Source organism: Phacochoerus africanus, chromosome 8, assembly GCF_016906955.1.
Source record: "Phacochoerus africanus isolate WHEZ1 chromosome 8, ROS_Pafr_v1, whole genome shotgun sequence".
In the NCBI taxonomy this organism is placed as follows: Eukaryota; Metazoa; Chordata; class Mammalia; order Artiodactyla; family Suidae; genus Phacochoerus; species Phacochoerus africanus.
In genome coordinates, this window is record NC_062551.1 from 29,295,369 (window position 1) to 29,321,464 (window position 26,096).

Sequence of the window (26,096 nt, forward strand, 5' to 3'; positions counted from 1 at the left end):
ATGTCAGCTGTGTATGAATTTTTTAGAATCCAGGCTCATGACAGAAAGCTGCAGAGGCTCAGCCTGTATCACCAGCAGCCAGAATTGAACACGCATACTACCTCACTGCAAAGCATTTAGCTAAATCTGGTGTCCTGTTAAAAATGACTATGCAGCAATCACCTTGAATTGAACAAGAATCCCCAGTCTGTCACTTTTTTGCTGAATTGTACATCAGAGAGCTCACAACTGATGCTGCAGCAAAATTCCGGAAGGCACAAGGACATATCATAGGGGACCTTTATTTATTAGGTAAACTTGAAAGATTAAAGGATTCAGGATGGAAAACTTACCAAATATAACAATCTATCTCAAGACCCTAGTCATGTAAGACATAGCTAGTATATGAAGTAGGTCATTTAAATGAGACCTGGGTTTGGGGGTGTTTTTGCTTTTTGTTTCTTGTTTTTCCCAGATTCTGTCTAATAAAGATGTCCTCTCAAGGCTTAGCAGTGAGCCTTGCCCATGGTAATATTATCTGCATACTGAGCCCTGAGCCTGCATACTGAGTGCTTCACCTGGATTTACTCATCTAATACTTAGTTCAACCATGTATGACAAAGGCTGTCATTATTCTCATTTTACAGCTGAGGAAACTGAGGTGCCAGGAGGGTAAACAGCTTGGCCGAGTCATACAGCTAGTAAGTGACAGGGCCAGGCAGGCTAGTCTGCCTCCAGTGCCTGCACATTGAACCACTGGGCTTTACTGCCCACCTCAAAACCTGGGGAATGAACCTGGGCTTAAGTATTCATTTTGTTCATAGTTTCTGTAAGACTTTCACATCCATGATCTCATTTGCTACTCCTGGCAACTATAAGGCTGATAACATAGGTCTCATCACCATTTCACAGAGGGTAACATCTGCTCCCTGCTCCAAGGCTCAGAGATGGTCAGGGCTTGCTGATTCCTTGCCTGGCAAGTAGCGGAGATAGGACTTGAATGCCCGCACTTCACAATAGCAGGCAGGCTTTGTGCCAAAGAGTGGGCTGTGGCCGTGAACTCACACCCTAGCAGTTTGGGGCATGTAAAGTGGGTGCTGGGGCATCTCTTCCCAGTTCTGCACCTCCAGCTGCAAATATGGGGGATGAGGGAGGTTTACAGATGGCTGATGCCAGCAGCTGAGTAGGGAAGACTAGGCTGTATGGGCATGCCCTTCTCTTTTGAGGGCTCAAACACCTCCCTGTAGGGCTCCTCTCCCTGATCCTGCAGAATCAGACAGGCCAGAGGCTGATAGGCTCAGAGGAGCATCGCTTAATTTCCTGGACTTTCTTTTGCTTAACAACACACTATTATTAGCTTTTAAAAAACTGAGATATAATTTAACATATAGTAAGACATATAAATCTTAGGTGTACAGCTCAATAGATATTTATAGACGTACAACCACTGCATAGATCAAGATATTATTTCTTTTAATTTTTTGGTCCCTCATGTAGGAAGGAAGGGCTTAGCAATGTAGCCCTGCCACAAACTCTTCTGCTGCTTGGATCTGGCCCTGGCACCTGCAGGAAGGAGTTGAAAACTCCAAGATCTGTAGGGAAAGGGAGCAGAGGCACAGGCGGAGGCTGTGGAGGAGATGAGGCAACCAGAGATGGAAGTCTCCTCCACAGGAGCACGGAAGCAAAGCCCTTCCCTCTTTCTGCATATGGTAAGCACTCAATAAAGAGCTGCTGTTTCAGAGGATGAGCAATTCTTAGTCCCCTGGGGACCCACATACACAAATGATACAAATCACATATGTATACTGGAGTTTCATATAAAAGTCTTGTGAAAACTTCTTTGATGCCCAAAAGTCAATTTATGAGAAAACCCACAACAGTGTAAATGGGCCACAAATTTGCCCCAAATATTCACTGCGCATCATGGACCTTTTTGGCTTGTAGGGTAGAAGAGAGTATGAATTGGGATTCCCTCCACAGGAGGGTTACAGCCAAGATGAGGGAACAAGTCCTACATGTACCAAATGGTTGCCGAGGGGAGAGCAGTAACAATCATCATTATTATGTATCTAGTGGTGGGCTAGATGCTTTCTACTGTTTTGAATACTCCTCAAAGCTATTTGCTGGAGGGAAGCATGGCCAGTATTCCGATCAGGCAGGGTTGGCCCGAGCTGCCTTCTGCAAGCAGCCTGGCACAGCACTCTGCTAGGCTCCTGGGGAGCAGGACTGTTCTGGTAACAGCACACGCGTGTGCACTTGTGTGTGCATTTGTGTATATATGAGGCCCAGATAAACAAAGGGGTAACTTCTCTGTGACCGTGACAGCAGATTAAAAAACTCTAATGGTGTGATGCAGATGTCATATACAAAACAATTGGGAGAACGGAGATCCCAGTGCGGGGAACATCCAAAGGAATGGCCCTTGGAGGCCAGACCTGCACACACAGAGGACACAGGAAGTCTGCCTGGGCCTCCAGTGCAGAGGGTCAGAGACCTGAGGGAGGTGTTTGTTCCACAGAGTCGGGGGGCAGCTTGGGATCTGTGGCAGGCTAGACTATAATGATCTCCAAGCTAAGGAGAGTTTCAGACCCAGTGCAGACAGTGGAAGGAAACCATTTGAGGTGGCCGAGCAGGGTGGTGAAGGGCACAAACAGCATTTCTGAGGAGACCCTACGCACCAGACCCAGAGGAAGATTGAGCCAGAGATGGCAGTGAGGGGCCCAGGCAACAGGACAGACAGAACTGCAGGCAAGTACAGGAAGATGACTGGGAATTAGGGGGCAGCTCGTGGACCTGGGCAGATGCTGCCGCGACTCTCCACCCCCATCCCAGATGACCAGAACCGCTGGTCAGAACCCGCACCCTCATACCGAGGGTGGGCCAGGCGGCATTTTATTTTTTTGCCACCTGCATGATTTTTATTGTCTTTTAAAATAATGTTCTGCTTTATAAATTCATCCTTAGCTATAATTATCTATAAAACCATGGTTTTGATGTAATAGGGAGCTTTTGTCCTAAAACACATGGAAATAAACATATTAACATGTGTGTCCACTTGTAGACCACTAAACTTTCAGGCAACACTTGGAGAAACTTGTCCTGTGGCTCTAACTCCCAGGGATCTGCACCTCGACCCCAAGTCTGCTTGCTGAGTATGTCCAGGACTGAGGGCACAACAGGTCAGCAGGCCAGCCTCCTTGTCCTGGCTCAAGCCTCTGTGCTCACAATCTGGGAAAAGTAGTGTGAGAGAGCAGGTGGCAATGAGCCTCCTCCTTTAGGACACCAGTGGGATGGGGTGGCCCATACTTTCTGGGTGCTTGTCTCCTAAAGACTGGCAAGAAATGACTGGGCCTTCCTAGACCATGCAGCAGGCCTTTTACGGGAATATCAGTCCTCATGCCTACAAGACGAGGGTTCACACAGGTCCATGACGGAGCTTTCTTTTCTGACCCCTCCACCTTGAGACCACATTCCAAATAACCACTGTTCCCACGAGAGCACCCATCTTCCCAGTTCACCTGTGGCTCCAGCTATACAGACCTCCTTGTGGTTCCTCACACATGCCAGGCACACTTAGCGCCTTTGCACTTTCTACTCCCTCTGGCTACAGCACTCTTCTCCTATTGTACACAACTGGGTCCCTCACCTCCAACAGTCTTTGCTCCAATTTCACCTTCTCCCCGTGGCCTTCCCTGACCACTCTGAAAAGCTGCAGTATCCCCCCACCACATTCCCCATCCCCCTTCCTTAGAAGCAGGAGCTCAATACCTGTGGAGCGAAAAAAATGAGTAATCAATAATGTTGGTGGAAACTTTTTAACCAAGGGTTTCAAAAACTTAAGTGCAAGGACTCTAAAGATCTGAAAATAGTCAAAACCACATGTCCTCTTCCTTAGAAGCATTGCTAGTGCAGGTCTTGACCAAAAAGTAACAAGTGGGTCTGGCCTGGCAAAGTGTAGTGACCTCAAGTTCTTCCACAGGTGAGCAGATGTCCACAGGGCCCACCACTGGGCAGGGTTCCTGGGGATGTCCCTGCAGATCTTGCAGGCTTGCCATGTGTGGTGACAAGCCCATTTTACAGAAAGGGCCAAGAAGAGCACTTGTGCTATAGGGATTCTTCATACCAGCCTCCTTTCTGCTAAAGTCAGGCCAACATCTTTTATAACAAATGACTGTATATCACTCTTATCTGGAAGCCACTTGTCCAGCAATTTCTGGGAATCAAAACCTTGCCAGGAGCCATAAAGGACAAAGGAGAACTCTGAGCAAAACAACAGCAACCCTGTCACTGTCACTTACATTTGTAGGACATTTCATGGTTGCCTATTCATTTTCACACACTTAATCCCATGTCCTATGTAGGCAGAAATGTAGAAAAGTCCAGGCACTAAAGCATAAGCACTCTACAAGAGTTCCTCAGGTCCTCACTTACATCCTATTTATTCTTGCCTTACCCACTATTATTGCACAAACCCAGTCATTTTGTTTTCCAGGCCACGCACAGATTCAGAGAAGATGACAAGGGGAATAATGTTCGAGGTAGGAACACTGAAAGAACAAGAGGTGAGGGATGACAGCAAGTGAAGAGACAGGAAAATTATATAAAGCATATCAAAGCAGAATTAATTGCATTCCAAGACCATGGTGGGGAGGGACAGGGAGGAAACGGTCTGCACATCAATTGCCCTTAGGGGCACTGCTGATTTTTAAAACCAAAGCAATAATAAAAAATGATGACTTAGAGCCACCAGGACAAAGGTTAAATATTGTGTTCAGCATTCAATTACTTTTGGTAACACCATAAGACTACTTTCTTTTGTAAATGTCCCTCCTAGTTTCTAAAACTCTCCCTGAATTGATAAACAGAGTTTGAAAAGAGCATTTACATTTTTAAAAAAGTAAAACCCACTCTCACAAGTAGCACTGTGACAGGACTTCCTGGCTTTTCTCAATTGCTAAAGACCTTCCTCCCATCCATCGCCAAGTAGCCTAAGTCTGCACACTCACATTTCAGATCCAGGCTGAAATCCAGCTTGTCCCTTCCTTTTCAAGGACTCCTCATTGTTTAGCTCTGGAGTTGCATAGTTTACAGTCACCCTGTGAAGGGCTGTGTATTCCAGAGTAGGAAGCTGTCACACTAAATAGAGCACTGCTGGGCTGCGGTCAAACACAGCATTGCACAACTCCTTTGCACTGCCGGCAACAGCGAACCTCCTTCTGGCATGCAGGCAGCTCCTGACAATTGGCGAGATTGGGGGAAGGGGTGCCAGGAATGACTGCAACCATAAATCCTCCCTAGTTCACTGTATAACAAAGCAGGGTCATAAAACCACAACGATGTTTTTAAGTCAGGACTGAAATGAGAGGCCCGGGGAACACCTAATTTGGTTTCTAGAACCCAGTAAGTTGTGAATTCATTTTCTCATTTGGTTGAGAATGAATTATGTGTGTGGCAGGGTGGGCAGGGGTAGAAACTGATCTCAGGACTTTGGGTAGGAACATAACCCAAGAGCTGACAATAAGCAGGCCTTCCTGAGTCCAAAGATGCTAGGACAGCTTTATGGAGGCAGTCCAGATATGCAAGGGCTGGGGCCCTGGAAGGCAGCGCAGTGGGGGTAGCAGGCTCAGAGAGTTCTAAAGCTGACTGTGTGCTGACTGGTATATGCATGGCAGAGCAATAGGACTCCTCCAACTCTGGAATGTCCCTTTAGTGATGCAGCAAGGTGTGACCCTGAACAAGTCTTTCACATACTGTCAGTCTCACTTTCTTCATCTCTAAAGTGGGGATAACCAAAAACTTACCACCAGTTAAGTTGATCATATATACTAAACACCTTAAATAAAGTGTTTAATAAATGTTATTTCCTTTTCCCCAACTGGCTTCCCCCAACCCTTCCTGAAGATTCTCCCTTAGGGAGTTATGGAGAAATGCGAGGACACTCATTCCAGCTCTGGTACTTGCTAGTTATAGGAACCTGGACAGGACATTCCCTTCTCCAGGCCTCACGATCCTCAATCAACTATTTGGATTTATATAAAAATCAGGTAAGGTTGATGAATACAAAATTAACATATAAAACAACTGTATTTTCATATACTAGCAACAGATACAAAATGCAGTTCAAAAAAAGCAGCAATTATAAGACCACTGTAAATATCCAGTATCTTATAAATATAACAAAAAGTATATAAGCCCTCTATGGGAAACATTATAAACATTTTTAGAGGAAATTATGGTAATCTAAATTAGTGGTAAAACATAACATCCTCATGGATCATGAGGACTCAAGATCTAAAGACATCAATTCTACCCAGATTAAGTGGAATTCAAAGAAACACTAACCAATATTCCAAAAGTTGTGCGTATATGTAACAGAAATTGATTTTAACATTTACATGCAAAGGACTCAGAATAACCAAAACACTCATGAAGATGCTGAAGGTGCAGGGATTTACTTAACCACACATCCAGACGTGTTATAAAGCTAGTAATCAAGACAGTGTGGCAATGACCTAGGAGTAGTCTGGTGGAATGGAACAGAGAGCCAAAAAACAAGACTCTGTGTATAAAAACATCTGACTTCCGACAGAGGTGGCTCTTTAGAACAGTGACTGAAAAAAGCTCTTTTTTTTTTTTTTTCCCCCAACCAGTGGTGCTGGGATAAATGGTTATTCATTTAGGGAAGAAAATGAAACTGGACACCTATCTTACACCACATACAAGAATCAATTACGAGTGAATTAAACACCTCAATACAAAAGGGAAAAGTTTCAAAGCTTTTTGAAGAAGAAAAAAAACTTGTGCCATCTCAAAACAAACACAGGTCTCTTAAATAGGACACAAAAAAATACTAATCAAAAACAGGAAGATTGAAAAAGCTAACATTAAAAACTTTTAAAAATCACAGTACATCATTAACAAAGTAAAGGACAAGAGAAGGTAATATTTATAATGACTAAAACTGGAAAAAGTGGAGTTTCCATCATGTCTCAGTGGTTAACAAATCCAACTAGTATCCATGAGGACATGGGTTCGATCTTGGGCCTTGCTCAGTGGGTTAAGGATCTGGAGTTGCCCTGAGCTGTGGTGTATGTCACAGACATGGCTTGGATCCAGCAATGCTGTGGCTGTGGCATAGGCCCGGAGCCGTAGCTCCAATTCAACCCCTAGCAAGGGAACCTCCATATGCTGAGGGTATGGCCCTAAAAAAAAAAAAGACCAAAAAAAAAAAAAAAAACCAAACAACAACAAAAAAAAAAAAATGGAAAAGGACTAGTATCCAGAACATACAAAGAACTCCTATGAATTAATTAGAAAGTTACAAACTAATTTTTTAAAAAATTAAAAAGAAGAGGTCCTTCACAAAAGAGGAAATCCAATGTCCAATGAATATATGAATAGCTGTTCAATCTCAGTGGTAGAATAAAGCCATGAGATACTACTTACCTACCTATCAATTTGGCAAAAATTTAAAAGTCTGATAATACCAAATATTGGCAAGGATTTAAAAGACTAGAATTCTCTCTGCCAGTGCAAGTGTAAAATGGAATAACCACTCTGGAAAATATAATGTGGCATTATCTACATATAGTTGAAGATTCCTAGCAATTCCACTCCAAAGAACAATTACAAATGTACATGTCTCAGGATATAAATCTCCATGGGTATTCACAGCTGCATCCTTCATAATTGCCTCAAACTCAGATAACCCAAGGCACATCAACAGCAGCATAGATAAATAAATTGCTGGGTAGTCATAGATGGTATGTAATGGTATATGCTATACAGTAATGAAGTGAATAATATAAGGCAAATTCATGAGTATACACAAATATTGGTGAATACTGCATAGAAAAATTATAAATATTCAGAAGAGAATGCTATAAAATATTATACCGCAATAAAAACAAATGAACCCTAGCTATATACAACTCAAATATTACAAACAGAATGTTGAAAGATACAACTTAATACATAACAGTATGAGTCAAATTATGTCAAAACCAGATCAGAATAAGCTGTATGACAAGAAGATGAATGTATAGGCGATGAACTCTACAGACGAGCAAGGAAACACCATAAAAGTCAAGACAGTGCGGAGTGAGGGAGAGAGCAAAGATCAAGGAGGTGTACTTGGGAGCCTTCTTTTTGTAAGCACTTGCTTTTTAAAACACTTGTTAAACACATGAGATTAATGCATATTTTGCATGTATACTGATCTATGTTGCGTGAGAAATGCCTTTTTGTTAAAAAGAAAATGTTTGAGTGTCACCTCCTCCAGAAGTCTTTCTGTATCCCAAACCAAGCTGGGCGCTCGCTCAGCACTCTCCACCTCTCGGCCGGCTGTAATGCCTATTAACTTGAAGGCATCTCTGCCTTTGAGGGCAGTGATGGAGCGTGTCTTGGCTCATACTATATCCTGCATCTATACAGTGGTATAGATCTAAGTGGTATATAGCAAGTGGTGAGTGCTCAATAAATATTTGCTGACTTGATCAACGACTGCAGTGAAGGATCTGAGTTGGCGAAAAGTAATCTGCTCTGGACCAATCAACTGACAACCAGTGAGAACTGGTTGTACCGAATGATGTGATGAAAGGAGAGACACACCTGGAGTCAGAAAAACTAAGATCAGGTGCCATCATGTACTAGCCACACCGCCTTGAATAAATTACATTTTTTCTGTGATAGTAAAAATAATAGAAAGAGCGACCATTTAGGGCATTTCAACATTGTACTAAACACTTTTAGCTATGTTACTGCATTTAATCCTCACAGCGTACCCGCAATGTGTTTACTTTTTAATCTCTTTTTTAGGGCCATACCCAAGGCAGGTGGAGATTCCCAGGCTAAGGGTCAAATGGGAGCTGTAGCCACTGGCCTATACCACAGTCACAGCAATGCCAGATCTGTGCTGCATCTGTGACCAAACCACAGCTCACTGCAATGCTGGATCCTTAACCACTAAGTGAGGCCAGGGATCGAAACCATGTCCTCATGGATACTAGTCAGATTCATTTCCGCTGAGCCACAACGGGAACTCCTTAATTCTCTTTTTAATGACTAGGAAACTGAGGTTCAGAAAGATGAAATAATTTTCCCCAAAACATATGACAGCAAACTAATGGCAAAGCCAAGATCTCCAAAATGCATGCTTCCCTGATAGTGCTACACTAACTTTCACTTCAGTTTCTTCATCTACAAAATGGGGATATAGGAATGTCTGTGCAGCCTGAAAAGACCACTGGAAGTTAAGGCTCAAAGGTGACAATGAATGTAGAAGCATCCTGGTAAACTTTAGAGCACCATTCAAAGGTAATAGAAATAATATGTAATAAGCATCTAGCATGGGCCCACACAAAAAAAGCAGATGGTTTCTACCCACATTAAGCTTCTAAGCCAGCTATAAAGGAAAACAATGTCAACAGGAAAATTAGGAACACACATCAATAAACTGATTTGAGGAAGTCTTCAGGAATGGCACATAATGCAGTCTCAATTGTAAGACCAGCAGTAGATATAATGCTTGGGCTGTGCAAGGCTGGCTCTCTGTCGTCTGTCAGGAACACAGCAGCCGGAGTGATTTTTATTAAGGCTAACTGCAATTCTTTTTTTTAATGAAAAAAGTTGTATTTTACAAGTCAGATTTACTGAAGTATAATTTACTTAAATTCACTCTTTTGGGGTATAGAGTTTGATGAGTCTTGATAAACATACACAGTTGTGTAAGCACCATGACAATAAAGAGAATATTTTCTATCACCTCTCAAAGTTCCCTTGTTCCCCTTGTAGTCAATCTCTCTCTTCTACCACCCCTAGAAACCACTTGATGTGATTTCTGTCTCTATGGTTTTGCTTTTTCCAGAATGCAGAGGAATCTTTAATACATAAGTTAGGTCAAGTTGTCCCATGTTTTAAGCCCCCATGGCATTCAGAATGAAACTCAAATGCCTCTCCATGGCCATTAGGCCCTGTGTGGTGGCTCCTCACTGCCTCTTTAGTGCCATTTGCATCACTTTTCCTTCCCTATGGTCCAGCCTCATTGGCTGCCTTTTTGCTCACTTCTGCCTCGGGACTTTTGCATCTGCTCTTCCCTCTTCCTCAGCTCTTTTCCGACCAGCTTTCTTTCCTTTATCTTCTCCAGCTACTTCCCACTATTTAAGCCCAGTTTCCTCATTTAGGACACCTCACTACATGAAATGACCTTGCTTATTCACTTACTTGTTTACTGTCTATCTTCCTTCTCTAAAGCTAGGTCCTAGAGGGCAAGGAGATTGTTGGTCTTATTAAGAACTCTGTTCCTAGGAACTTAGAAAACGCCAAAACACGGTGTGTCTTCCACTGGTATTCCTAGAATGAATACGCACATGCCAAAGTAGAGACTACTGAGGTCCATGTGGACGAAACTCTAAGGAGAGGATTCAAAGAAGAAACAGGCCTTATATTGTTTGCACATGGGGGAAAAAGGGGTAGGAGGACCACCCCAACTCAGAACCAGGCCCTCCCTATTGCCATTCTACCATCCCTTCCCCAAAGTTCCCAGTGATGTGGCCAGAGAGTATCTGGGAGACAAAGCCCTGGCCCTCTGGTACCCTCAGGCTTGGTCCTCTCCTGAGCCCTGGGTCCCTCCAACCTTTCTTTTTGCCCTCCTGGCTGGACCTCTCCCATGTAGCCAACTCAGGCTCATGGGCCTTCTCTATTCTATCCATGTGGATTCAGAGAGAGGGGAACCCCAGGGTTGTTCTGCCTCTTACTCTGGAACCATCTATGGCACGTCTCCCATGGAAGAGCAGCAGAGGATCCTGGTCTTGTAAACCCTGACAGTATTAGAGACAAACTGCTGCCTCACAGGCCACTGCACTCTCAGTGGAGTGTAATGTGGACAAAACATGCACTGGTGTCCACAATTTCCTGAGCTGATGTCCCAATTTTCTTTCTCAATTAGCACTAGAGTTCTGAAAGCTTAATTTTGTTATAATTTATTAACTCAGTTGGGGGTGGCCAAGGGAGAAGGCAGGGAATTCCTTTGCCACAAGAACATCTGTTTTGCTGGACAGCAAAATTTAAATTATGACTTCAAGACTTGACCAGAAGCTTATAGATCATTCAGTCCAGTTTCCTAATTTTACATGTGAAGATACTAAATGCTAGAGAAGTTAAGGAAATTGCCTGGGCCACCAAGCTAAATAGGGGCTGAGCCAGGGTAGAACTCAGGTTTCTTTAATCCCAGTCTGGCCTCATCTCCACCCTACAATGTTTTTGAGTTTGGTTCTGATTCCCCTTCCCCTTCACTGAAACTGTTCTCTCAAAGGCCAGGAATAGCCTCAATCACCAAATAAAATGGTCTTTTCTCAGGCCTTAGTGAACTGGGCAACGCCGGCCAGAATTCCCTGAAGCACACTCCCTCCCTGGGGTTGCACATGTGGCAGGGGTCTCCTCTTGCATCTCTGACCTCCAGCCCCTTTTCCCAGTTGGAGCTACTTGTGGGTCTACCCAAGGCAGGTTTCCCTGCTTCACCCCCACCAAGGGGCTCCTTCCCTGAGCTCCCCCTTCTCCTCTCCATCTGCATACTCACCCCAGCTGCCTGGCATCCACGGACTCTCATGGTCCTATCAAGCAGGGGAGACAAGCCTTATTCTCCTTCCAGCCCTGGCCTCTCTCAAGGCCAGAATGACTTTCCAATGAAAACTGCTAAACACAACACAAAAGTTATCCTGCAAATATCTGAAATTCCTACCTGTGCTCTGACTTGCCCTCTTCCTTCTGCCACCTCCCTCCCTGCTCTTATGCTTCCTAACTTGATGGCAGAACAACTAACCTCCACCACCCAGGTTCAAAGATTGGAGGACCCTTCTGATTTACTCTTTTCTCCCCATGTTCAACTAGACACCAGGTCTCATCTACTCTGCCTCCAGAATCTCACCCCCATCCAATTCCTCATTGCTTTTCCTACCAACTCTCTAGTGCAGACTACAAAAACCTTTCTGCACTCTTAAGCCTCTTCTCTGGTGGTCCCTCTTCAAGCTCTCCTGACCTGGTACCTTACTACCCTGCCATGCAAGGAGGATGTAGTGCACCTGCCATGTATTCAAAGCAAATCCCCAGTAGCCAAATGCCCAGGGAAGCCTACAATCCAGCTCCACTCTTCCTTTCCAATCGCCCCTTCTCATAGTCCCACAAACCCCAACTCTCTAGCACATACCGCTACCCTCTGCCCGTCCCCTGCATGTTTGAGTCCTGCTTTTGTGTTTCAGCTCCTACTGTTTTGCCTCCCCAGAAACCCTTACCCATTTTATCAAGATGATTCTGGTTATCCAGGAGAGAATTCTAGCTCAAATTAGTTTATTAAAAGGAGAGATTTTTTTGGTTCATATAACTGTCAGGTGCACAGAGCCAGCTTCAGAGATTCTAATAATTATCATCAAAGGTTTTTCTGGCTTCCCACCTCTCTCCTCTCTTCCCCCTACTCCCCTAACTCTCGAAGTCTCTCCCACAGTAGGCACGCTTCCTCCCAATAGAAAGTGATGGAGATGTGAAAACATGGCCACACACAGCTCCAGGCTTTCATCAGTCCAACCCAGTGACCTTTCTGAGATCCGAGATGAGAGTTCCTTTCTCATAGTGACTCTAAAATCCCAGAGGACTCTGCCCAACCTGAACTGAGTCACATCCCATCCCCTAGGCCAATCACTGTGGCCAGAAGAATAGGACTTTGTTAACTGGCAAGGCCTGGGTCACATGCCCACTTCTATTTTCAAGTGGCAGGGGGGCTGTTATGTAGGCAGCCCCACCATAACAGCCCAGAATGAGGGAAGCTGAGCGCAGTAAGACAACCCAGTTCCGCTGAACTCTCGTTTCTCCACCTACTGCCTACAGGCTTAACCCTGAGCCCTTGTCTAAATCAAATCCTTCTGTTGCCCCTTCTGATTTGCCTCCTCCAACTGATGCAACTCCCTGAGGGCAAGAGTTGGATCCTCAGGTGATCAGTATAAGGCCTCACCCAAAGGTGTGACTCCAGAAACATTTTCAGTCTGCAATTACTATGTCCAATTATTAATGAAGTTATTGCCTGATCCCCAGAGACTGACGATCACCACTGCATCTCTGAGCACCTTGAATAGCGCCTAATACATAACAGATGCTAGATAAATATTGAGTAAATGAATAAATGAGTGGCTTGAATAGAAGAAAGGTTACCAATCTTCAGTGCCTGATAAATGAGCACAGCTGCGTCTCACCTCACAAAGAAAAATAGGTAAGGCAGCAACTCCTTCAATCCCTGTCCCTACCATCCCACCCAAATTTCTGCACACACACCCATGCTTATGACCTTCCTGTCAGTCTCAGGGGAGGAGATGCCTGCCCATGCTCTGCACTCCATCTCTGCCCATCCTCTTGGGGCTCTGCTCCTTCCACTGCTTCCTCTTTTTGTAGAGGAAGAATGTCTCCTCTCCATCTGGGCTCTTTCTCTACAGCTTCTCAATGGATCTAAGTCCCTCCATAGCAGCCAAATGCACAGTAAAATAGAACCCTCTCTGAACCCCGCACTCCTCCTTCCCTCCCTCCCTCCTTCCCCTTCATTCTATAGCTCGGATTTCTTTTCCAGGAGACTCCATTCATGGCCTCAATTTCTTTAGTCCCACTTGCTTAACTCCACAGCAATTTCACTTTTATTCTGCCACTCTGTTGAAAACGGCTCTTACCAAGCTTGCCAACAACTTTCCAGACCCTGTGGACACCTGCCAGTCTTCATTTTATTTTGACTGTTGCCATATCTGACTCAACCTTGCCTTCTTGAAATTCTTTCCTTCCTGGGCTTCCACAAAACTGCTCTACCTTGGTTTTCTTTTCCACCTCTTAGCTCACTCCTCCTTGGTTTCCCTCACAGGCTCCTCTCCCTAGATAATTTTCAGTTCCTAGAGCTGAGTGAGTGTGTTTGTGGTGGGGGGTGCATCCTCTGCCTTCTCCCCCCTTCTCACTCAGCCTGGTGAGATTCCCAGCTTCCATGGCTCTCACTGTCCACAAGCACCACAGAATTCCACACTGACCCTTCTCCTCAGGTGCATCTTGTCTCCTCCTCCACATACCCAACTGCCTGCCAGGGATCCCCACTTGGATGATCCACACAAAATCATCAACGTGATCAAATGAAGTCAGCGTTTTTCTCCCCAAGCCTTCCCTCTTCCTCCTGTACTTCTCCATCTCAGGGAATGGCACTACCATCCCACCAGTCACCTGAACCAAGAATCCTGGACTCACTTCTGTCTACATCCTTTAAAATTCAGCTCCTCCTCAATGCCATTCCAAGTGACCATTAAAAAAATTCCATTATTCCACTGCCCAAAGAGCTCTTCAATCTATCTCCTTTTCCCACCTCCCACAACCACTGCTTTTAGTTTGTTTAGTTCTTAATCTTTTCCCATCTGGATCACAGAAATAACTTTCCTTCTGGTCTTGTAACCTCAGGATTTGACTCCTTCCAGTCCACCTAGATGATCTTTCTAAAGTGCAAAGTAAACCTGCCACTCATTTCTTAAAACCCTCTGGTTCTTGAAAGTCTTCACTACAAAGAAAAAAAAAAAAAAAAAAGCTATAACCATGCATGGTGACAAATATCAACTAGACTTACTGGGATGATCATTTTGCAATACCTACAAATACCAAATCATTTCATTGTACACCTGAAACTAATATAATGTTGTATCAATTATATTTCAATTAAAAAACCCCTTTGGTGGCACCTCATTATATTCAGAATAAAATCCAAAGTCCTTGGCAGGATATACAAAGACCTTCATGACTGGATCTGTCTCATCTTCCATTTCTTATTTTTTTTTGTCTTTTGTCTTTTTTGTTGTTGCTGTTGTTGTTGCTATTTCTTGGGCCGCTCCCGCGGCATATGGAGGTTCCCAGGCTAGGGGTTGAATCAGAGCTGTAGCCACCGGCCTACGCCAGAGCCACAGCAACTCAGGATCCGAGCCGTGTCTGCAACCTACACCACAGCTCATGGCAACGCCGGATCGTTAACCCACTGAGCAAGGGCAGGGACCGAACCCGCAACCTCAGGGTTCCTAGTCGGATTCGTTAACCACTGCGCCACGACAGGAACTCCTCATCTTCCATTTCTTGATACTCCTTTTACGTACTGTGCTGTAATCAAACCAAATTATTTGACATTCCCAGCATGTTCCATTAGTGACATAACCTCAGTGTATTTTTACATGTTGGTCCCTCTGCCTGGCACTCCTTTTCTCCACCGAAACTACATGTTTTTAAAACTCAGTTCAAATCATTTTCCCTTGGCCAACCTCCCTGAACTTCCTGCCCTACAGAAAGTGCCCTCTGTTCTCCCACAGCCTCGTGGCACTTCCCACTCTGAGTTTAAGTGTCTTTTATATGTATCTCCCTTTAGGTTGAGCTCCTCAAGGGCAGCTCCTCTTCTTCCTCCATGACACCATGTATATAGCTCTAGCTCATACTAGGTGCTCAGTAAACGCTTTTGGGTGGAGAGATGGATTGATTGATGGGTGGAGAGTGGTTGAATGGATGGATATTCTACTATCCTGCCTTTCTCAAGTCTCCTCTAACCACATCCTTCCACCAAAGTCTGAGTGTTAAGTGGTAGCTCTTCTCTGTTGCCACCTACCAACGGCCCATACTTCTGAGGCATGAATGGAAAATGATTTCAGGGGCTGTCTAGATGTAAGGTAGGGAACACTGTGGTGTCAGAAACAACACGATACACAACGGTGACCTCCATCTCCACAAGGAACCCAGCACCAACCAAGCACTAGTTATTTTCTTAGTCACTGACCTCAACTAAGACTTGGGCCAATCCTTTTTGCTAATGGGTACCGGCTCTCTACCACCCACACTGATGGTGGTCTAGTAAGAACTGTGTGGTATTAGAATGGAAAGGACATAGGTTTTGGAATTAGAAAAATCATGGTCTGAATACATCGATGTCACTTACTAAGCTGTGTGTCCTTGAGTAAGTCACCTAACTTCTCTGAGCCTCACTTCCTCATTTGTAAGATCAAACTGAGGACTGTATTTCCTCATAGGTTGATGTGAAAAAAAAAATAAGGATAATGTATGGGATTGAAAACGATGAACGCTGTCTATGGTCATCAAAGGCTTTCAATATCATTAGTTTGTCTTATGTAGAAATGGGTTCGCATTCTTTGTGCACCTCAGTTCTTTCCTATCTTCAACTAACTTTTATTAAGCACTTTCTATGTGCTAGACATTGGGCTTGGTGCTATTTGATGAGCAAAAATAAATTAGGGAGCCTTGGTAGGGAGGGGGCACCCAGACTAGCAAGGGACACAGATACATAAACACCTAATTAATTTACAATGCGTAATATCAATGCTCTAAGACTTTGGAGGCAGGTGACCCATGGTTGATTTTACAGCAATGGGAAGTTGTTCCCATAAGTAACAATTTTCCACAGAAAATCTATCTGTTGGCTAAGTCATTAGCAGGGAAGCCAGGGTAAATCCTTGGCCATGGAGTCCTGTTCTTAAATATATTATCCCCCTTTTCTCCATTCTTGGTTGAGAAATCAAGTGAGCAGGGGGACAAATTCAGTGTATTGACTATAAGCCTTGAAGGATTTTATTTTACTTTAATTTTTTGGTGCTATGAAAAGCACAATATTTTTCCTCTTTTCCGTAAAGAAAATTAGAACTAAAGATGGCTCAGCAGATAAAAGCTGTGGGCGGTAAATACTCCCACTAATCCCCCCATGCATTTCAGGCTTTTAGGTTTCTCTTTGCATCTTACTGAGCTAGAAATCTGAAAGAGGCCTGAGGAATTCTATGGTGAAAGCCCATATTCTAAAAGATGAATAGACTGAGGCTTAGAGGGGCTAAATCACTTGCCCAAAGTCAAATTAGGAAAAAGACAAAATTAAAACACAGTTCTCCTGTTTCTCACTAGTCTGCAAATCTCCCTACTCCCTAGATCTTACGTACCCAAACCCAGGGCACATTCCTTCCAGGCTATCCAGCCTCCCGGGTGGAAGCAAGAGTTGTCTCCATTTCTAAGCATCCTTGAAGCCACACAAACCACTTCTTCCTCTAACATGTCACTGGGTCTTTCCTCCCAGAAACATCCTGTTTCTCAGTAACAGGATACTTTCAGATCCTCCTCTTTGGTCTGAGATGCATGTCTGCATGAAAAGTTTGGCTAGAGGTGGTTTTCTCTAAATGCCTCTCAGGACTACGACTTTTCTGGCTGACAAACCTTTGTGGTTGAGGTTGCTATTCTGCAATTATCTTGGTCTTAGAAGAGCTTTCATGAGTACCCCTTATCCCCTCAGGGTAGAACCAGAATTGATGCTTCTGTGTTTAGAATCTCCCATCAAAGACCTCAAGACTCTGAGCATAAACATGATTCCCAATTTCATAGACCACTTAGAATAGGAAAGTAGGTTGGGGTAGCTGTAGTCCAACTACTCCACAAAACAGAGCCCCCAGGGAGGCGGAGCCACCTGTCTCAACTCCTGGTCCAGTGATGTTTCCCACTCTCTGTAACATCACTTCAGTCTCTTGGGCTGAAGCAGCTGCGCCATCAAAAATGTCACATCAGTTATGACAACACTGTTATATAACTGATGCTGCAGAGCAGGCAAGGGGAAGAAGCCCTGAGCATTAACCATAGCGTCCCACTTCTGGCTCTCAGAGAAATTAAGGCCCACATTCTTGAGAACTCCATTAGGGAAGGGAACAACCACTAATCAATCAAAATAATCAAAACTGGAGCTGACATTTGTAAAATGAGTTCTAAAAAACTGCTATAATGGTATTTTATATATTACATCAGTTAAAGCTCACAACCCTATTAGGTTTTTTTTTTTAATTTTAAAAATTTTTTTTGTCTTTTTAGGGCTACACCCATGGCATATGTAAGTTCCTAGGCTAGGGGTTGAACCTGAGCTGTAGCTGCTGGCCTATGCCACAACCAGAACAACATGGGATCCAAGCCACGTCTGTGACATACACCACAGCTCGGCGCAACACTGGACCCTTAACCCACTGAGTGAGGCTAGGGATCAAACCCGTGTCCTCATGGATACTAGTCAGGTTCATTACTACTGAGCCACAATGGGAACTCCCCGATTAAGTATTTTTATTATCAGTTCCATTTTACAGGCAAAAAAACCTAAGGCACACAAAGTTAAGTAACTTGTTTAGGGTCACACATCTAGATAGCGGTAGAGCCAAGATTTGAAGCCAAGTAGCCTGGTTATAGAGTCCAGGCTCCTAACTGCCTCTCAGTTTTAAAGAAGCAGACTAAAGGGCTTCTCTTAAGTGGAAACTACCTCTCTTTGAACCAGTAACAGACCACAGTTCCTTCCTCTCCTTCTGGCTCCTATGCTTATGACTGACTTGTCAGAAGTTTCCTTTTCTAACCAGTATTGTGCATGAATGAGAGACACAGAATAAAATTAGAATGTGATACCAGTTTTGAACACATTCTTAGAATGGAGTTTGTGTGAGCACCTTCCAGCTTTTTATGATGATGCAATCAATAAAGTGAGGTGAAGTGCCTTTCTCATATTAGGTTAAAGAAATTTAAAGAAATCCATGTAGTGTATGTATACACATATACATTTTTAATTTTTTTTCAAAGTCAAAAGTTATTCTTTGCTAATGTCAAATTTGGGGGTAATCCTTTCCAAAATGTTTTTGTTCGGTTTGAAATCATCTCCTCACCAGCTTGTCTACTGTCTTTCAGATCAAAATGTGCTCTTATAATAATGGTGTGTCTAGCTTCGTAAGAAATGAGATACTGAAAACACCCTGGGGAATAGGGAACCAAGTGCCTGCATCCAGATGGACCAAGCACATGTCAGGAATATAGGACCTTATTCTATTCATATTAAGTCTCCAGCATTAACAGAACTAGGGTATTGTGAGCAGCTGAAAAATATAAGTGATGTGGGCCTATCTTTAGCAGGTGTGGCAAGCTAAGAAGCACAATATAATCGGGGGAGTTCAAGTGCTAAAAAAAAAAAGTGAGACAGTACTCTGACTCTGGGCACTGTAAACATAATCTAGCCCCACAGAGAGATGAGAAATTCTGGATCCCTTTCAAGTCTTCTCAATCCAACATGAAGCTTCACCCATTTAATCTCACTGGCAACAACCCTTTCAACAAGCACACGGGTTCTATTTCAGAATCCAACAGGTGACTGAGGTTCAAGAATTCCATAGCCAATTCCTAAGGAGATCAGGTGGACTGTTTGCTACTCTTCTGGCAGGAAGGTCTGCTGGTATTTACAGTTCAGTGAACAGTAAGGAGGGAGAAAGCACCATCCATCAGCAAAGGAGAACTCATCTGCTACTTGATCTGACAGTCTGTTTGCGCTCACACTGTCTCCAGAGAGCAAGGTGCATCCATTTGAATAAACATGGAGACAGGAGGAAGGGGAGGGGGAACAAAGCAACCAAAGAGATGACTGCAGAAATAACAAGTCCACAGGTCTAGAAGAGTAGCTCTCAGTGGAGTGCTGCCTCAACAGGGGATCCTTTGGGGATGTGCAGGAAATGCCCCTTTAGATGACTGTGCTTTTATGGAGTAATTGTTGCCAGTTGCTATTCACCTCCAAGCCTGCCTGCCACTTAGCAGGTGCGTTGAATGAACACAGGCTTGCCCTGAACCTAAGCCAAACAAGACACCCTAATTACAAAGTCAGGGTCAGCTGGTAGGAGGAAACCACCCGCTTTTGGCAGCAGATTGCCTTCCCTGTCTAGTAGGGCCTGTCCTTGGAATCACTGGAAAGGCTGGGATGTTTCTAGAAGCAATGATGTCTTCACCAGGCAAATCCTTAAATTTTGTTTTACTAATGGCACTGAGCAGCAACTTGGAAAGGAACACACACCAAAGTGCTCCAATTTACTGTGTCCATTTACATAAAGTCTTCCTGCTATCAAGCCAAGCCTCATTGCCACTTTCGGGTTCTCTAGCTCCCTGAAAACTCACTTAATGCTCCAGAGACAATGGACAGCCTGAATGTGACATCACAGAAAACTCAACACCTCAAGTGAGGACAAACTGTGGTGCCCGCAGCAACTTCATGGTTGATTTTACATTTTCATAAGGTTGAGGGTCCAAGTAATTGTCACTATTTGCTCAGAATGTAAAGTCTCTTAAAGTGATGTGTTGATTCCATATATGCCTTAAGAGATTTCTTTGGGAGGGTTTTAGTGATTAAATAAAATTAACACTTGCTGTTAAAATTTTGATTAGTCTGAATAAGAGAGTTCCCTGATTGCAAAAATGATGAGGCTGTATCACAGATGAGGTCACGACCTCCCAACAAGCAAAATTATTTTAAATACCACACATAAAAAAGTCACTGATTACTCATGGTGTGGGTAAAATTATATTTGTGCTGTCTCAATGATCACTGTTTATTTCTCCTTATGGAAAGGTTCTGGATTGTCTGACACAGAACTCTCAAACACTAGTTCACAATCACATACATGAAGAAAAAAAAAAACCTAGCAAGCTAGGTTCAAATGAAAGTTTTTACTAAGTAATAAGAATCAGGCTTTTAAAATGACAACCTAATCTGTGGCATTTCTTAGTGGATGCAAGCTTCCCACTGCAATGTATATCAAACAAAAGAATTTCAAAGGTCAGTCTCCCTGCAATGTTCCTAGGCTGCTATGGGTGTTGATATTTTGTTTTAATGTTAAAACAAATTAATTACTAAGTATTATAGCTCCTTGCTTTTCTGGAAATGCTGATTTAAAAGGGACTGGAGATGTCTCAGTATCAATATTCTTCCTCCCAAGGCAACAGGCCGAGCTATTAAACCCTAGTTCTCACTAGGAAATTCCAGTCCTCACAGGGCATCACACACAGAGAACACTCTAATTTCATCTGCCCAGGTGATATAAAACAACATCCTGTTTAACTCAACAGTATGGTCTGATAGGTTGGTCACCAATTATATGGCCCCAGCAAGTGCAAAACTACATTCTGTAAATGCCACCTAGATTTTCAGGGCCAGCCCCACCCACAGTACAGTTTTCCTGACTCAAGTGACTCTCAGCCAAATGGCGATCTGGAAAATCACCTCTGCAAGGGAGAACTCAAAAGAATTTGTCACTAGGATACAATGATACCAATCCCACATTTTGTGGCTAATATAAGAAGTCTTGCATGGGCCAGAAATCTTCTGACTGACCTTTTCACAAACTTAGCCATTTCCTAAAGAGAATTGGTGTATCTTAAAAAATATAATAACAGTTTTACCTACAAAATCTCAACTTTGCCTGATATTTTTCTCCACATAAGGCATCCTGGGGGGTCAGTAGAGGGGGAAGTTCATGGCAAAGAGAAAAGTCTGAAACATCTAATGCTTGCGTTTTTTCCCTCCCTCCTCAGTGTAACCAAAGGAGACGCATAAGACTTTTCCGGGGAAATCTAAATACAGCCTTCTTTTAAGATTTCCTGCCCCAGTAAATAATTAGGAATTTTCATTCTAAAATGGCACACCTACCTAACTCCTTGGAGAGCTTAGCTCTCCTTTGAATAAAATAGCCAAGGTACCCTTTGGGGGATTCAGTATATATTTTTAAACTTCTTATTAAATCAACCTAATTTATGAGGCTTGTTCAGGAAAAGCAGGTAAGGAGTTGCTTTGGCAGATGCAAAGTTAATTTCCAGACTTTAGCACACTCCCTCTATCCCTCCCCGCTCCCGTCACCCGAGCACTTCCGAATGCCTCCGGCACCCTTCGAAAAGGCTCGGCTCTCTCCGCCAGGGCCGCGACTCGGCTCCGAACAGTGCCGAGTCCCTCCGAGTCCCGCGCCCGGGCTGCGCCGAGCCGAGCCGAGCGTCAGCGAGCTGAGCCCCAACGACTTTTTCAACCTCGGCTGGGCGCTGTCCACCACTCGCAACGCCTGAAACCTCACCCAGCGCCGGTGGCTGGGGCTTCCACCGGGCTCCAAGCCGGCCACTGTAGATTACAGAGTTCTGAAGTTTTGAAACGACCCCCTTTGGGGGAGAAGGGGTGGCTGCTTGCATTTACAGGGCTTCAGGCAGATACAACATGCACCTTGTGGCAAAGAGCAATTCCCCAGGCCCCACCTCCCCATCCATTTAGGATGCACAAGCTCCAGAGAAGCCCCAGGCCAAATTACCGATGGCTCAGAGGGGTGCGGCAAGCCGAGGGGCCGATGCAAAGAAAGCCCCAGGGAGCTCTCGAACAAAAATAAGAACATGTCAAGCAGACGGGAGAAACTGTCTCCGAGTCGCTACTCCCTACCATCATGGCGCCGCCTAGAACCCGCTTGTCATGCCTGTTACACATGCAAAATTTTTTTGCATCTTGGTTTTGAAACCGCAACATGCTCTGTTCCCACCCACCTTTCCTTGAAAGGGTTTTTATTTTCCATTGTTTTCCTACGGGTTGCAATTACTTCGGCTATTCTGTCAAGTTGAAAAATAATCATTTTTGTTTACTGCACAGCAACCCCTAATTAGGGGCCGTGTGTGCACGAAGGTGTCACAGCAAAGCGACATGGAATCCTCGCTAAACGGTCCTAACGAACTCCTCCGTGACAAGCCAACGGAAGCAGCAGAGCTAGAAGGCCCAAGGGCGCGCACCTTTTTCCTAAGGCCTCCCCCTCCCCAAGCAAAGCTGCCTGTGGGCTCACCAGCAACTGCTAATCAGGAGTGGATGGGGCAAGAAGCTTGAGAGTAGGAAGGAGGGGCGAGGCTCCTTATTGAGAAAGTGTGGCAGAGAAGGAATATCCCATTTTGTTAATTTTCAACCATCACTCAAATCCACCCCCATCTAATTAGGAGGGGAAACTGATATCTAAGGCAGAGGGGGTGGCAGGCAAGTGGGGCCTGAAATCCGCATTGTGGGTAGATTATATGGAACATAGCCTATGCAGAGTGTAAATAAATACACTGATAAAGGCCACAGAATGAACGAAAACTGCCAGTGTCAGGAGAGCAAACGCTGGGAGGGTGGGGGGGGAAGTGGCGAAGCAGCAAGCGGCAGGCATTCAGCCTCACAACCAGAGTCCTCCTTCCAATTCTACCTTGGATACAGCTGTGCCAGTTACAACCATTTGGAAACCCACCCCCTCCCCTACCAAAAGCCCCTTCCCCTAACCTTCCTCCTATTTGGGAGGCAGGGGGTTTCCCAGAAACCACAGCCTCTAATTCAGCACCAAATCATTGAACAGCAGACACCTGATCCTCCACCCCAGCCTAGGGATGGGTCCCCTCCATGTTTTAGCCAAGTTCAAAAAATCACTGCCCAGGAGAAGGGCAGGGGGGTGGGATTATGAATGTGAAATGGAGAGTGGAGGAAGGAGAAGAGAGAAATACAGACAGAATGAAACAGAGACAGAAATGGAAGCAGGAATACACAAGAAACATCCCACAATCAACAGTAATGATCATAATCAAGCCAATAGTGTGATGTTCTGATCAATATGGCGGACACTGTCATTCATACAACTACAGGCGCTCCCCTTCCCTACCCCCCTCGCAGAAAAAAAAAAAAAAAACCCAAAAACAAAAAACACCCATCCTGAGAATTGGGGTGGGGGACCCAGAATCAACGTAGGGCCTGGGGGAGGGAAATCAAATCCAGGTGTGTGTGTGTGCACGAATTAAAAACCGGGCCAGGAGAGCAAAGTGAAGTGAGCAAGGTAATACACATGATAAAAAATTATGCTTAATAAAAGTAAAAATCCCAATGCCACAGGGACTTACTTCATCTGCTTCACAATGGTGCTTTTTCCTGATTCTCCAGCCCCTGTTGGGACAGACAGGGGGGTGGAAAACTGGTGAGTGTCAGCTTAGGGGAGGGGGGGGGGTTAGTGGGGGGGGGCAAGGCATGCGAGGGAGTGGGTGATGCTGGGCACATGCTGGTGCCCACTCGGGGACCAGGTCTCCCCCGGAGCGAGTGAGGGGATGGGGTGTGGGTACCGGTGGAGCGGGATGCAGAGTGGCCGGGTCGGGGGGATGGGGGTGGCAGCCCAGGTCCTTACCTAGTAGGAGTAATTTCACGTCTTTGGCGGCGCTGATGCCATCCTCTTTGAGGTTTTTCTCAATCGCTTTGCTCCGCTCGAGGGCAGCTCGCTCCTCTGCGCTCAGAGTACATCCCATGGTGGCCCCTTCCCTGCCACAGCCCGCACGACTTGGCTGGCACAGCTCCCCGGCTCGGCGCGCCCCCCACCCCCCCCAGAGAGCAGAGCCTGGGTTCAAAGGGGGAAAAATCACGATAGCCTCCCTTTCGCTGAAAACAAAAATGTCAGGAAACCTGAACCCCCCAAAAAGACAGCGGCTAACAAGATTCAGCCACGGAGACTCGCGGCAGCTGGCGGGGCTCAGGGGGTGTCGAGGCGAGGGTGGCGGGGGTCTGGGGCTCCGAAGCCGAGGGAGGAAGCGCCCGTGGTCCGAGGAGGCGCGGGCTGCAGGCACTGAGGCTTGTGCACGACCCAAAATAAATAAAATAATAGTCGAGGCAGTAACCGCAGCCGGAGCCGGCAGAGGGTGGGGTGGGGGGCAGGGTGGGTCCTTCTGCCGCTGCTGCCGGAGGAGGAGGCGGCGCGGGGTGTGGAGGGAGTGAGTTAGGGGGTGCTGCTAGTGCATGTGCATCGCGGGTCCTCAGCCGTCCGTGCTTCCGCGGCGCCTTCGCCGACCCCCGCGCGCTGGGCAGGGCTGGGCAAGGGGCCGGGCCGGGCCAGGGGGCAGGTCTTTAGCTGGAGGCGGCGTCGCTGCCTCCCAGGGCTCGCATCTCTCTGTGGAGCCTACCGGAGAGAGAGCGAGAGCGCGAGAGAGCCGCGGGCAGCCGTGAGCTTGAGGGGGAGAGGGAAAGGGAAAGGGAGTGGGAGAGAGAGAGAGAGAGAAAAAGAGAGAGAAGCTGGGAGGGAGGGGAGAAAAAAATGAAGGGAGAGCGAGCGAGCGCGCGCGCCACAGCCTGGGCGGGGGAGGGGACGAGCGCAGAGCGCGAGTGCGCCAGCGGCTCTGCGCACCCCGCACCGCCAGCCGCCTGCTGACGTCAGCAGGGCCGCGCGCCGGGCCCCCGGGATGGGGAGGGGTGGGGGGCAGGGGAGGTGTGCTCGGCCGGCCCGCGTCGACTGGCGGCGGCGCGCGCGCCCGCACGGCGCGTCCTTCCCTCCCCCACCCCTTCCCCGCACGGCCGCAGCTCCCGGAGGTGGGCGCGTGGGGAGCCTGACGGGGGCGGGGTCTGGGGCCCGGCGCGCGCTCGGGCGCTCCTCCTCGCCTCCGCCTCCGCCTCCGCCCCGCACGCGGGCTGCTCGGGCCTCCTGGTCATTGAGAGCGCCGGGCTGGAGTGCCCCCGCCGCGGTCAGGTGGGTCTCCCAGCTAGCGGCACGCGCTGTCTCCCTCGCTCTCTCGCTTCCTCTCCATCTTGCCTTCATGGTTGCTCTCCTGCTGCTGCGCCCATAGCAGCCGAGGTCAAGTGGCCTGAGGTAACGCGAGGAGACGGTCGTTCTGAGGAAACCTGCGTTCCCAGTCATTCCCCCTTGGGACATGGAGGCAGATTCTGATTTTTCTCTTCCTGGGTCCCACAGGCATTTATTGAGCACCTAGTATGTGAGAGAGGAGGCTGTGAGGAGAAGAACGCAGCAGGATGAGACAAATCCAGGGCCTGTCCTCACAGGGCCTCTGCCTGCCTTTGCTCCAGGATCCCGGGCCTTGGGTATTAGTGCAGGGGACAGTTACCACGCTGGGAAGCTTTTGGATGGGACAGGTTTCCATCTGGTGAGCTTCTAGCACATGCTTACTTCCTCAAACAGAACTTAAATGCTTTTGCTCATTTGGGCAGGTTTAGTTTGGTTGAGGTCTTTGCCTTGAATTCTCTTGTGCTGCCCCTTCCCCAAACACAAATATATTAAATGAATTTTGAATAGAGAAGAGAGTTTCTTCCTTTCTTCATCTTTTAATATACCCCTCTCCCATCCCTTTTCCAAGTAAAGATTCAGAAACCTGGGTCAGTTACTCAGCATACAGCTCCTCAAGTACTGAGGAAACACGTTATACTTCTGCCAAAGATCAGGCATGTTCTGGGTGGTCTCTGAGATTTTGAAGAAAGTTCTCACTGCACACAA

The 26,096-nt window shown here is 45.9% G+C and overlaps 1 protein-coding gene across 3 annotated transcripts in view; it reads right to left on the reverse strand.

The window, feature by feature from the left end:
- GNAO1 (G protein subunit alpha o1) overlaps positions 1–24,967 on the reverse strand; it is a 174,206-nt gene extending 149,239 nt beyond the window's left edge. Inside the window, exons 1-2 of one of the 3 annotated variants that reach the window (XM_047789624.1) lie at positions 24,012–24,967; positions 23,734–23,776 (exon numbers count right to left, since the gene is read on the reverse strand). In XM_047789624.1, the coding sequence (XP_047645580.1) occupies positions 23,734–23,776; positions 24,012–24,129 (161 nt within the window). In that variant the 5' untranslated portion in view covers positions 24,130–24,967. Of the gene's footprint in view, positions 1–4,985; positions 5,117–23,733; positions 23,777–24,011 lie in introns of those variants that run through there. The other 2 variants (XM_047789625.1, XM_047789626.1) reach the window with 2 other exon arrangements.
- Positions 24,968–26,096: the final 1,129 nt, after the last annotated feature.